Here is an 11,507-nt window from a genome sequence, read left to right on the forward strand (position 1 = left end):
TATGGTTATAGCACCCAATTTATCTTTTTTAATTAAACTTAATTTTTGAAATATATAAAACATTAACTCCCACCCAATTGGAGAAACTGTTCCAGGGCTGTCAGGAGACCCCAGAGTTTCCCGAAAACCTGGCTGGGGAAGACTGCTGTGAGGAATGAGATGGCTTCACACCCCCCCACGCACCCCCCCACACACACAGTGCCGAGTTCTGGCTCCAGACAGCAGAGGGGGAGAGGGGGCTCCTGCCTGAGCGTTGGGGTTGGCCTGCAGCGACCCCCCCCCTCACCCCACTCTTGAAGCATTTGCATCCCTTTGGCACGGCCTGGGCAAGGGCTGGAAGTAACGCAGAACCCACCCCTGGCCTCCAGGACCATGCAGGGCCCCTGCAGGCTGGAGAGGCCCTGTTCCTTGCTGCTCCTGGGATGGGGGAGGGCAGAAGGACGAGGGACAGGGCACCCCCCACCCCCACGGCCTCCAGATCATTTTCCTTCCTGCAGAAATCTCCTCCCAGGCATCCGACTCGGGACAGCTGCAGGATGTGACCCTGGGTGCGAGGGCTCAGCTGTGAAAGCAAACACCTCTGTGGGGAGGGCCCGCCCGCCCGGGAGCCCCAGCCCGCCTCAAAATAGCTCCCTCGGCAGTCTGCAGTGCCCCAGCCCTGGAGGGAGGCTGCTGACAGCATGGGGCCACCAAGATTTGGGCTGCAGGCCCTCCTCGGCTGGGCGACCCTCTGTAAGACAGGGCTGGGATAGCGCTTGGGTGGGAGGGTGGGGGCTGACTTCCAGGTTTCCTCTCCTGGCCCACTTCTGAGCACTCCCCCCCCCTCCCAGGGCTCCTGGAGGCCAATGAAGAAAGCCGTCTCTTCAGCACGCTCTTTGCCAACTACGACAAGACCGCGCGGCCCGTGCACAACGTGGAGGATGTGGTGGAAGTGTCCCTCAAGCTGACCCTCACCAACCTCATCTCGCTGGTAAGCAGACCCCCCAACCCACCGGACGGACTCCAGCATTCTTCCAAGGGGCTGCCAGGCCTGCCTGCCTGCCTGGCCCTCATGAGGGACCCCTAGATGCCTCTCCACTGGGTTGTGGCAAAGCCCCTTTAAAATCCAGCCTTCCTTTGGCAGAACGAGAAGGAAGAAACACTGACCACCAACGTCTGGATCTACCAAGTGAGTGGCCCTCTGCACAGGTCCTGAGCCCTCCCTGTGAGGCACATTGCCGGAGCTCCCCCAGACCCACCCCCATGCCGGGAAGGCCTTTCCTGTCCCATCTCAGGGAGTTGTGGGGGTCCTTCCTTCAGTGCCCCCCCTCTCCGCCCCCAGGAGTGGTATGATCATCGGTTGGACTTTGCCAGCAAGGACTTTGGCGGGGTGCGCATCCTACAGGTGCCAGCACACCTGGTTTGGCTCCCAGACATCGTCCTGGAGAACAAGTGAGTAGAGGGGGACTGCCGGGAGGGGGGCATTTTCTAGCATCCAACACACAAACCAACCCACAACCACTGAGCTCCCTCTTTCTCTGGGCAGCATCGACGGGCAGTTTGAGGTGGCTTATTTCTCCAATGTCTTGATCAACCCTGGGGGCTACATTTTCTGGCTGCCCCCCGCCATCTTCCGAAGCACCTGCGCCATCAAGGTCACCTTCTTCCCCTTTGACTGGCAAAACTGCTCCCTGGTCTTCCGGTGAGGCAGCCATAGAGCTCCAGGATGGGGCGGGGGTGGGCAGCAGGGGCTGGAATGCCTTCTGGCCGGGGGGGGGGGAAGCCCAAGGGGCAGGTCCGTCCTGCCCTCCTCCTCGGTGCCAGGCAGGTCCCAGCATTCCCCTGTGCAGGGTGGCATAGCCTGCCCTCCTCGCAGGTCTCAAACCTACAATGCCCATGAGGTGCAGCTGTCTTTCGCCCAGGACGATGACGGGAAGCCCCTCGAGGCGGTCCACATTGACCCCGAAGCCTTCACAGGTAGGCCTCGTTCTGGTCCCCGGGGGCAGTGGGGCTGACCGGCTGAGTCCCCCTCCAGACAGCTCCCCCCACATGCTCTGCAGGTGTGCCTTTCTCCGCACTGAGCGGCTTTGGGGCAGGGTGAGGTGGGGGCCTCCTCTAAATGGCCCGCTGGGTCCTGTGGCTGGCCATGGGCTTCCTGGCACACCTGGGACTCCATGCTGCACCCTGCCTCTGTGGGCTCCACCTGCAGCCCGCGCCTGGCCTGCCCAGCCCCAGGGTCCCCCTGAGGAGCACATACAGCAGAGGAGGTGGCTCTGCCTCAGAGCCTCTGCTTGGCGTGCAGCAGGTCCCGGGCCCAATCCCCAACGTGTTCCTGAGGAGCTGCGGCCCTCGCCTTGAGCGACCACAGCTGGCTCTGAGCTCCACATGGCCACGGCCGCCTGTGCTATTCTCCCTGTCTTCGGCTCAGAGAACGGCGAGTGGGCCATCCAGCACCGCCCAGCCCGCAAGGTGCTGGCCCCGGAGCCCGGTGCCGAGTCCCCCGGCTTCTCCGAGATTCACTACTTCCTCATCATCCAGCGCAAGCCCCTCTTCTACATCATCAACATCATCATCCCCTGTGTGCTGATCTCTTCCCTGGTGGTGCTGGTCTACTTCCTGCCTGCAGAAGGTGGGTGTGCCCATGGGAGGGGGCGGGGTGAAAAGAAAGCGGGTCTCTGAACTGGTGGGAGGACCAGCTTAGCAGGGAGCTGCGGGCTGAAAGAGTTGGGCTCCGTCTTCAGAACCATGTGCTCTGGGCCGGATCCTGAGCCTGGTGCTGCCCCAGGATAACTGCTGGATTTGAGCCCTTGTAGCACATGGGGGGGGGGCGCCCGCCAAGCATCAGCAGCAGAGAGTCAGCCTAAGGGGCAATCCCCAGACCTAACCCGTCCGAAAGGTGCTGCTGGACGGAGGCCTATTGAGAGACAGCTCGGATTGCTCCATGCAGGCGTGGGCCGGGCCAGCCCCGCTGGTCTTTCTGCCTCCTCCTCCTCCTCCTCTGCTTCCTCCTCCTCCTCCTCCTCCTCCTCCTCCTCCATGTTTGTGCTCTGCAGCTGGGGGTCAGAAGATCACCGTGGGCATCTCTGTGCTGCTTGCCCAGACCGTCTTCCTGTTCCTGATTGCTCAGAAGGTGCCTGAGACTTCGCTCAGCGTCCCCCTCATTGGCAAGTGAGCTCCTCAGCCTGGCCAGAGGGCCCTGATCCGGCAACACTTGGGAGGACAGGCGAGGGGGGAGCCGGCAGGCTGCGGCAGTGGGGTCGGGATGCCTGGGCTCCCCATGGTAGATTCGGGGGGGGGGGCAGCTGTGTGGGTCTGAAGACACGGGACAAGGTCAGAGTCCAGGGGCACCTTCAAGACCACCAAAGTTAATTCTCGGGATGAACTTCTGGGGGCACCCCCCCCTTCTCTGGGCACATTGAAACAAGGCTTTAGCCTTACATGAAGGTGGGGGGCAGGTTAGCTACCAGGAAGGGCTAATGGGAGTCATAAGGCGATAAGGATTGCTCACCCTCCTTGCAGATGTGTCCGAGGAAGTGGGCTGGCCCATGGGAGCGTAGCCTCTGAATGATACTTGCTTGGTCTCAGAGGTGCCCAGACTCTGGATCCTCCAAGGTGTGGAGAGCTGTGGGGGGGGGGGCGTCCACTAGGTGCCTTGGCCAGCAGCGGGGGCTCCAACCAGCCCGGTGGCCTCTTAGCTCTGCCTCTCCTGACCATGGGGATGCTTGGGGGGGGGGGTGTCCCTGCTAGGATCCAAGAGGTGGGGGGGCAATAGCACTTTCTCCCCACAGTGCGGGGCAAGGGCAAGTGGCAGCTACTGGACGGCCTGCCGTGCTGGCTCTGGAGACAAGGGGGCTGCGACGGCTGGCGGGCCTGGTGGTCAGATGGGGGCAGAGGTGGTGGCTGTCTTGCTTGGTGCCCCCCTCCCCACTGGTCTTTCTCCCCCTGGTGGCAGATACTTGATCTTCGTGATGGTCGTGGCCACCCTCATTGTCATGAACTGTGTGATCGTCCTGAACGTCTCGCTGCGCTCTCCCAGCACCCACGTCATGTCGCAGCGCCTCAAACACGTGAGGGGGGGCAAGACCTGGGGGGAGCCCTTCAGCTGCCGCTGCCCGTGAAGTCCCTCTGGCCTGAAATGAAGGCTGCCTCGGGGGCAGATGGGTTCAGGGACCCCGCGGAGACGAGGGAGGCTGAATAAGAATCGATAAGAATTGTGATGCTTGTAGGCTGCCCTTCCTGGCTGGCTCTGGGGATGGGCTCCTGAGGCTCCAGACCCCCTTCAGATGCAGCTGACAGTGGGGACACCTTTACATTTGAAGAGTGAACTGTGCTTTTAGGAATCCAGATATTTTAAAAGCTTGTGAATTGAAGTTGTATTCAATACTACGGCTAACGCCCACGTTCAGAAGACTTCAGAATTTCAAATTTAAATACAAAATCATAATAGAAGTAAATAGGGACTGTGCAGTGCCCCGGTCCCATGGCAGACTGATGGGATGTTGCCAGGCAGAGGGGTGCAGATGGGCAGAGGGCCAGAGGGCTGCACTGCATTCAGCCTCTACATGGAGAAAGGGCAAGTAGGGATCGTGAAAAGAATGCAGTCTGCAGGCTTTCAGGTCGCACCGGACTCTGTGTTCCTCAGCGGGCAGAGTTCTGTCTGCTCTCTTAGCACATCAGAACCAGCACACCCTCAAGAATCTTTAGACAAGTTCTTGCAAGGTGAAGAACGACCTTTTCTGTTTTGGCCCCTCTGCCATAACATCCCCCCCCCCAAGATGTGCACCTGCGTTCCTTTCATTGTGCCAAAGCTTTCCAGGAGGGCTCCTGGTGGTCCAAGTTAATGGCGGGGGAGTCATGTGGTTTGTCCTGCTGAATAGTTGGGACTCCAGTGGCTGCCTGAAGCCTGGGTCTGGGGGGGGGGGGGCGTAAGACGAGCAGGTTCCACAGAGCCCCTCAGGGCCTCCCCACTCTTCCTGCCAGGTCTTCCTGGACGTCCTTCCACGGTACTTGGGCTCCAGCGTGGAGCCGGCAGGCGAGGACCCTTGGGATGCCCCTCAGGAGCGCCGGCGCAGCTCCTTGGGGATCATGCTGAAGGCAGAAGAGTACATCCTGAAGACCCCTCGGAGTGAGCTGCTCTTTGCAGGGCAGGGGCCGCGGCACGGCCTGCAGCGGGGGCCCAGCGACCGGATGCTCTGTGAGGATGCGGGGGGTGGGGGCGGCCAAGGGGCTGTGTAGCAGGAGGGGCCAGGAGTGCTGGGCAGCCCTTGGGGGGCAGGGATCACACAGAAAGAGCTTGTAGTGACATAATGCCCTCAGAGACTATGTAGTCCAGCCCTCAGACCAGGAAGTTCAGATGCACCAGGGACAGACCTGGCAGGGACATTTTATCAAGCGTGCCACTGAGGTCTGTGGTCTTGCAGTGGGGGCCCACGAGAACTAGCCTTGCGTGGCCCTCTTTCCCTCGGGCAGCCCTGCAATTCCCGGAGTCAGCAGTGGGGTCTGCTCCTTATGGCCTGACCCAACAGTGAGGCCAATTCCACAGTTCCCCCGAGAGGAGACTTCCCACGGGAGTGCCCCCAAGACTTGGAGGGGTGGGAGCTTGCGAGGGTCCAAGGGCCCGGGGCCTCAGACCACAGGAGCATTGACTTCCAGAAAGTCTCACCCCGCAAACCTTGTTTGCTGTGGCTGGGCTCCAGTCTGTGAGGGAAGCTGGTAAACCAGACTGCTGCCCAACAGCACCACTGTTGCAGGAGAAATGAAAGGTCAGCTTGCAAAGGCCCAATGCGCCCTGGAGCTTGAGGTGGGGAAGGAACTGCAGCAATGGGGCATGAGGGAAGTGGGAAGAGCCACCCCACTCCCGGTGGAGCATCCTAACTGGCTGCGTTTTAGATTCCGCTTGCAAAGCAGCCCACTTCCAGAGCTGTTGGTCAAGACTCGGGGTCTTCCCGGGAGGGAGAGGGTCAGACTCACGTCTGTATTTGCCCTCCTTTCCGCCAGACCGGCTGGATGTGCAAATGAGCAGCACCTTGTACAAGAACTTGGCCAATGTGGCGCCAGAAATCAAGGAGTGTGTGGACGCATGCAACTTCATCACAGAGAGCACCAGGGATCAAAATAGAGACAGTGCGGTAAGGTGGAAGCCACAGCTGAGACACCCCCCCCCCCCCCGCCATTTGCCTGACGCTGCACTCTGACACTCTGCTCTCCCCCCCCCCCGCCCCCGCAGGAGATGGAGAACTGGGTGCTGATCGGGAAGGTGATAGACCAGCTGTGCTTCTGGGCCGCCATGTTGCTGTTTGCCATTGGGACTCTGGCCATCTTCCTCATGGGGTACCTCAACGTGGTGCCTGAGGACCCCTTCCCAGACTAGGCAGTATCCCCTCTGGTCGGGGGGCTTCTCGGCTCTCTCGACAGACCCCCAGCTCGACTGCAGGCTGAGGACTCGTGACTCAGGACCCCACCAGCAGGAGACCAGCCTGGGGCATCCTGGGGCATGTCTAAACGGACACGTGCAGACGCCCAGTTCACGGGGCCAAATAAAAGTGAGATTTCCAGCTGTGTGCTTTCAAGTGGGCCCACGGGCTTCTCTTGCCGCCTGGCCCCTCCCCTGCAGAGGTATATTTTTACCCCACAAAATGGCTGGCCCCAACTTCCTGAAGGCAGCAGTGCGGATTCTCCTCTACCTCTCCCCCTCCTCCTTTCCATGGGGCCGTCAGAATGAGGCCAACCCTTCCTCTTGCAGGCCTGCAGGTGAGAGCGGGAGAGGCTGGTTGGCTGGCCAGCCTCCAGGGCGCATCCCTCCTCTCTGCACTGTGGAGCCCCCCCTTGCACCCAGGGGCAGTCCCACCTGGCAACCAAGCCAGTATGACCCTGTCTTGAGTAGCTCTAGAGACCCATGCCCGTCCCAGCACATCTCAGGGGCTTGGCACCAGGCCGCGTCCCGTCCCGTCCCGGGTGGATCCTTGTTGCAGAGGAGCGATGGGCAGAGGAGGGGGTGTCCCCGAGGGCACGGCATCTGGCCCAAGTCTCCCCCCTGTGCCTTGTGTGGAGGCCGAAGCGCCCTGGGCTCGTCTGAGAACAGGGAGGGGGGCAGTGTGTGGTGTGGCTGCCCTGAGATATACCAAGAGAGCGGTGCACTTCTGAGCCAGTGCCAGGCGGAAAGTGGACTCTGCAAGGCGTAGGCCGGAGCCCAACAGAGCGTGAGAGCCTGCGTAGAGGCCAAAGGGTGAGAGGGCACGCATGCCTGGTGGCTACTGGCCACAGTGGAAGCCCCTGAGCTACGGTGGGGAGCTGGGGGGCTGCAGGTTGAGTGACAATGGAGCTCTAGTGGGGGTCTCAGAGGCCTGGTGGAACGGGGGAAATCAAACAGCCAAGGCCACAACTAAGTGGACACTGGGCAGAGCAGAGCAGAGCAGGGCAGAGGGGATGGCGGGCACCCAAGCATGAGAGGAATGCCCTCCCCGAGTGGACTGATTGGGCTCTTGAGGTTATACCTAAGTCCTGTGGCCTACGGCAGTCACCTCTCTGTTTATCCTCACAACCCACTGCGAGGGGGACGGGGCTGAGAGTCGTCTGGGATTGTCCGGATCAGAAACGGGTTACCTGGCAGGAGGCAGGGCTGCGAGGGCAGCTCTCCCAACAAGCGAGGTGTCCCACCAGGACCACCGCTCTTGACATTTGCTCCAAAGTGACCAGTGGCCAAATCTGAGGACACAAAACTACCCAGGACGGCGAATGCCGCGGCTGGCCAAGAAGGGCTCCAGGAGGATCTCCACAAAGCGGGTGGGCGGGCAACAACGCGGCAAGAGACGTTCAGGCCGGGAAGCGGCAGGCAATGCACCCCGGGATGGACCCCCCAACCTCCCGGCCTTGTGGAAGCCGAGAGGAGAAGGGGAGAGCTCGGGGGAGGGGCCGCCCAGCGATGCCAAGGACCAGAAAGGCAAGGGTGGGATCAGGATGCCTTGGCACAGCCCGGGGGTGCAGCCTTTCTGCTTCTGGAAGGCGAGGGGCTACTTCCCCTGCCTTTGCCCAACCTGAAAGCACCGGCTCCTGCCCGGCTGCCCCAACAGGCAGGACCAAAGCTGTACCAGGGATTCTGCTGGGAGCACCGATGCCCTCTTAGTTTCCAGGCTTGGTGCTCTCTCCGCCCATGAGGTGTGCCCTCCTCTTGGTGCTGCCTGTGCCACCCGCAATCTGCCGGACACCGTCAGCTCTCCACCAACTCCTTGCCCCTCCCGCTGTCCTCTTTTGGACACCGCATCACGGACTCTGCCTCAGCGGAGGAGGAGGAGGCGAAGGGAGGAGTGGGCCTCCAGGGAAAACAGTCCCCCGCCCACATCTGCAGAAGGCGCTGTCGAGGGGAGCCAGCCTTGGGGACCCCCCTCCAGGCCCTGAATGCGGCTGATGCTGCCGGGCTTCCAAAATCAGGCTACCTGCAGCCCACCAGGTAGGTCCTGGCCTACCCCCTTTAGTCATCATTCATGGAGCACAGGCTGTAGGTGAAGTCTATCTGAGCCAAAATGCGAAGCTCCTGGGGCCCCCAGAGCCAAAGGACCCCACCGGCCAGCCCGGGACAGCTCCCAAACAGCCCCACAGAAGGACTCCCAAGCGGACAGCTGGCTGAAGACCATGATTGTTTTTACTAAGTTCAAAGCTGAAGGGGGAGGGGGTGGCCAGTCACAAGCCTGAGGGCCACAAATCGGAGGCAGTTGGGGAGGGGCACCTGAGCCTCCCTTCCCCTGAAAATAAATTAATTTATCCTCCCCATGCTCTTTCTTCACGATTGGCTAGACGCAGAGGGCCGGGTGACCGCTGTGTCTGCGGGGGTGGGGTGGCTCCTTGTCCTCCTCCGCTGTGCCGCAGGCCCCGGATCCTGCCCTCAGGCACTGAGAAAGAACTTCTGGTAGAACTTGTTCATCTGCTCCAAGAAGATGAAGGTGAGGACCGTGTGGGGGCCGAGGCGGGCGTAGTAGGGGGTGAAGCCCTTCCACAGGCTCAAGAAGCCCTCGTAGCGGACCACCTTCACCAGCACATCCTGCGGAGCCCAGCCAGACACAAGGCAGGTGAGCGGGAGCCCGGGCCCTGCCCTCAGGCGGCAGCTCTGGCACTGCCCTGCAGCAGGCTCTGTGGCCCCCATGCCCAGCGGGCAGGAGGGGCCAGCTTTGCTACTGGCCATCGCTTCCCCTCTCAGCCCCAGGGAGCGCCCCGTTCAGCAAGGGAGGAGGGGGTCTGGGAACCTGCGGGCTCCCAGGGACGCAGACTGACACAGCAAGGGGTGGGGGAGGCCTGCATCTCTGAGCCTTGTGGCTCCTCACCCCCCCTCCCCACCTGAGCTCTGGGCCTCACAACTCCCCGGGACTGCTCAGGCAGAGAAGAGGTGCCCCCCCCAGCCTCTCACTCACCAAGCCGTTCCGATACTCTGGCCTCCCGTCAATCATCCGCATGTTCTGAATCCTAAAGCCACAAAGGAGGGACACAACGAGAGACTAGACTCCCCCACCCTCCCCGTGGGGTAGCCCCCTCCTTCCTTCCCTCCCCTCCCCTCCGCCTAGCAGCCCTTGCCTGGTCTTGGCGATGTCCACGGGCATGGAGGCCGCTGTTGTCACCAACCCGCTGATCATGCTGGCGCAGAAGTGGCAGAAGATGTTGTCTCGGAAGTACCCTGAAAGCGGCCAAGGGGAGGCTGCAGGCTCAGAGCACACCCCCTCGGGGAGATCAAGGGCTGGGGGGGGGGGGGGAGACAGGACCAGCAGGCCCCGAGGCACAGAAAAGCCCCTCCCCCCAGCTGGGTCACAGTGTAACGTACCTGAGTCCAATAAGACCTGCTTGGACTGGGAGTAGGAGGCCAGCTGGGCGGCATTGACTACCACCGCCCGCGCCATGGTGGGCACGCAGCCCTGGGGCAGAAGAGAATGACCTCAGAGCAGGCAGGCTGGCCACCATGGCCCCAAGGGGACCCCTCATAGGTGGGGAAGAGAGCAGCAAACTCTTCAACCCCTCCCCCCACCCCCTGCTTGGCTCCAGCCACCAGCGGTCCACAGGAGTAGCTCCGGCTCCGGGGCAGAGTCCAAGCCGCTGTGTCAGAGCCAGGCTCCCTGTGGGTGCCAGGAGGAGGCTCTGCTTCCAAGGGACGGTCCCCGAAGGCACGTACTCTCCAGAGCGTGGGCACCCCCTCCTCACGGGTGATCCTCAGCAGCGCGTTGAAGACATTGGCGTATCCTCTCCTTTGATCCGGGGGCAACCTGGAAGAAAGAGACCCCCTCCTTGGGACTGGTGGCACAGCCACGCCAAGCTCAGCCCATTTCTTCCAGCCCCCTCCTCTGCATCCCACGGCCCCGCACCACCCACCTGCCATCGGCCGTCATCCGGATCAGCGCCACCTCGGCCGGCGTGCCCACGAAGGCCCCCACGGCCCCGGCCGTCATGCCAATCAGAGCCTTGAGGAAGAAGTTGGGGGGCCGCCCGTCCTCGCCCGTCAGCTTCTCAAAGAGGATGGTGTAGATGCCCAAGCGGGTGGTGGTGTACGTGGCCTGGCGCAGGAGGCCGGCCGAGAGCCTGCCGCAAGAGCCACGCTGGTCAGGGGGCGGCGGGCACACTCCCGGCCCCCCAGCCTCCCCCCCGGCCCCGGGAGGTCCCTCCTAGCCACAGGGCGGTGGGCAGGGAAGCCCAGTCTCTGAGCCTGGCCCCCTGGGGGAATTGGCGCTCCTGCCCAGGAGACAGCCGGGCCCGGCCCGGCGAGAAGCAGAGCAATTCCCGGGGTCTCCGCAGCCCCTTCTCTGGGGGCGCGGGGCTGGGCGGCTGCCGAAGCGGGGTGGCCTACCCGGTGTAGATGCCCCGGACGCCCTCCTGGCGGAGGATGCTGCCCACGGCGTGGAAGCTCGTCTTGTACTCCTTGGTCTTGGCGCCCTCGCCGCTCAGCTGCATGCGGTTCTTGACCAGGTCCAGCGGCTGCACGAACACCGTGGCCGCCATGCTGCGCGGGGAGGGGAGGGCAAGGGGCGGAGGATGACGGACAGCCGTCGCAGCGGGGGGGGGGGGGGGAGGGATGCGTGCAGGGGGGCCTCCCCCTCCCCCTCCCCCTCCCCCCTTTCCCATCCCACCCCCCACTCCCCCCTTTCCCCCCCCTGCAACGCGGCGCCCGCGGCGTGGGGGGCGGGGCCTTACCCGGCCAGGCCCCCGAAGAGGAACTTGACGGACTTGGGGGAGGTCTTGGGCTTCTCGCCCGCCACCGCCACCGCCCCGCCCGCCACCGCCATGCCGGCCCCGCTCGTTCGCTCGCTCGCTCGCTGCTCGGAGGCGCCGGGACCGACCAAGGTGACTCCGGGCCGGCCGGGGGCGGGCGCGGGGCGGCGCCTGCGTGGAGTCGGCGGGGCGGGGCCAGGGGGCGCATGCGCGCCGGGCCCCGTGAGGCGTTTGGGCGGAAGGGGGTTCTGAGGGCAAAGCGCCCCTCCCCGTCGAGCCCGAGCGGCGCCCCGCCCCCTGGGAGACCTGGGGCGGCTGCGGAGGCAGGACATCCGGGGGCGGGGCCC

The 11,507-nt window shown here is 63.2% G+C and overlaps 2 protein-coding genes across 2 annotated transcripts; one reads left to right on the forward strand and one right to left on the reverse strand.

Moving 5' to 3' along the window:
• Window positions 1-500: 500 nt before the first annotated feature.
• On the forward strand, window positions 501-6,535 carry CHRNE (cholinergic receptor nicotinic epsilon subunit). The gene is made up of 12 exons (XM_077315116.1): window positions 501-732; window positions 831-970; window positions 1,124-1,168; window positions 1,322-1,431; window positions 1,526-1,681; window positions 1,856-1,956; window positions 2,408-2,608; window positions 3,033-3,147; window positions 3,932-4,046; window positions 4,960-5,173; window positions 5,977-6,107; window positions 6,206-6,535. Exons 1-12 carry the CDS (start codon window positions 681-683, stop codon window positions 6,347-6,349), a joined length of 1,524 nt encoding a protein of 507 aa, XP_077171231.1. The 5' UTR covers window positions 501-680; the 3' UTR covers window positions 6,350-6,535.
• A 2,060-nt stretch (window positions 6,536-8,595) lies between these two features.
• Window positions 8,596-11,507, reverse strand: SLC25A11 (solute carrier family 25 member 11). Its single transcript, XM_077315121.1, has 8 exons — window positions 11,143-11,507; window positions 10,799-10,951; window positions 10,327-10,533; window positions 10,130-10,220; window positions 9,785-9,875; window positions 9,541-9,640; window positions 9,381-9,432; window positions 8,596-9,013 (listed from the first exon to the last, which is right to left on the reverse strand). Exons 1-8 carry the CDS (start codon window positions 11,490-11,492, stop codon window positions 8,858-8,860), a joined length of 1,200 nt encoding a protein of 399 aa, XP_077171236.1. The 5' UTR covers window positions 11,493-11,507; the 3' UTR covers window positions 8,596-8,857.

Source organism: Paroedura picta, chromosome 16 (genome assembly GCF_049243985.1).
Source record: "Paroedura picta isolate Pp20150507F chromosome 16, Ppicta_v3.0, whole genome shotgun sequence".
Classification (NCBI taxonomy): Eukaryota; Metazoa; Chordata; class Lepidosauria; order Squamata; family Gekkonidae; genus Paroedura; species Paroedura picta.

Bases quoted from the DNA above. Each gene is read 5' to 3' on its own strand.
- SLC25A11 (XM_077315121.1), bottom strand. From the start codon at position 11,492: ATGTCCTGCCTCCGCAGCCGCCCCAGGTCTCCCAGGGGGCGGGGCGCC. The intron at 9,876-10,129 runs GTACGTGCCTTC...CTTCTGCCCCAG, and splicing joins GGGTGCCCACGCTCTGGAGA to GGCTGCGTGCCCACCATGGC. The intron at 9,641-9,784 runs GTACGTTACACT...GGCCGCTTTCAG, and splicing joins GCAGGTCTTATTGGACTCAG to GGTACTTCCGAGACAACATC.
- CHRNE (XM_077315116.1), top strand. From the start codon at position 681: ATGGGGCCACCAAGATTTGGGCTGCAGGCCCTCCTCGGCTGGGCGACC. The intron at 3,148-3,931 runs GTGAGCTCCTCA...CCCTGGTGGCAG, and splicing joins AGCGTCCCCCTCATTGGCAA to ATACTTGATCTTCGTGATGG. The intron at 6,108-6,205 runs GTAAGGTGGAAG...CCGCCCCCGCAG, and splicing joins ATCAAAATAGAGACAGTGCG to GAGATGGAGAACTGGGTGCT.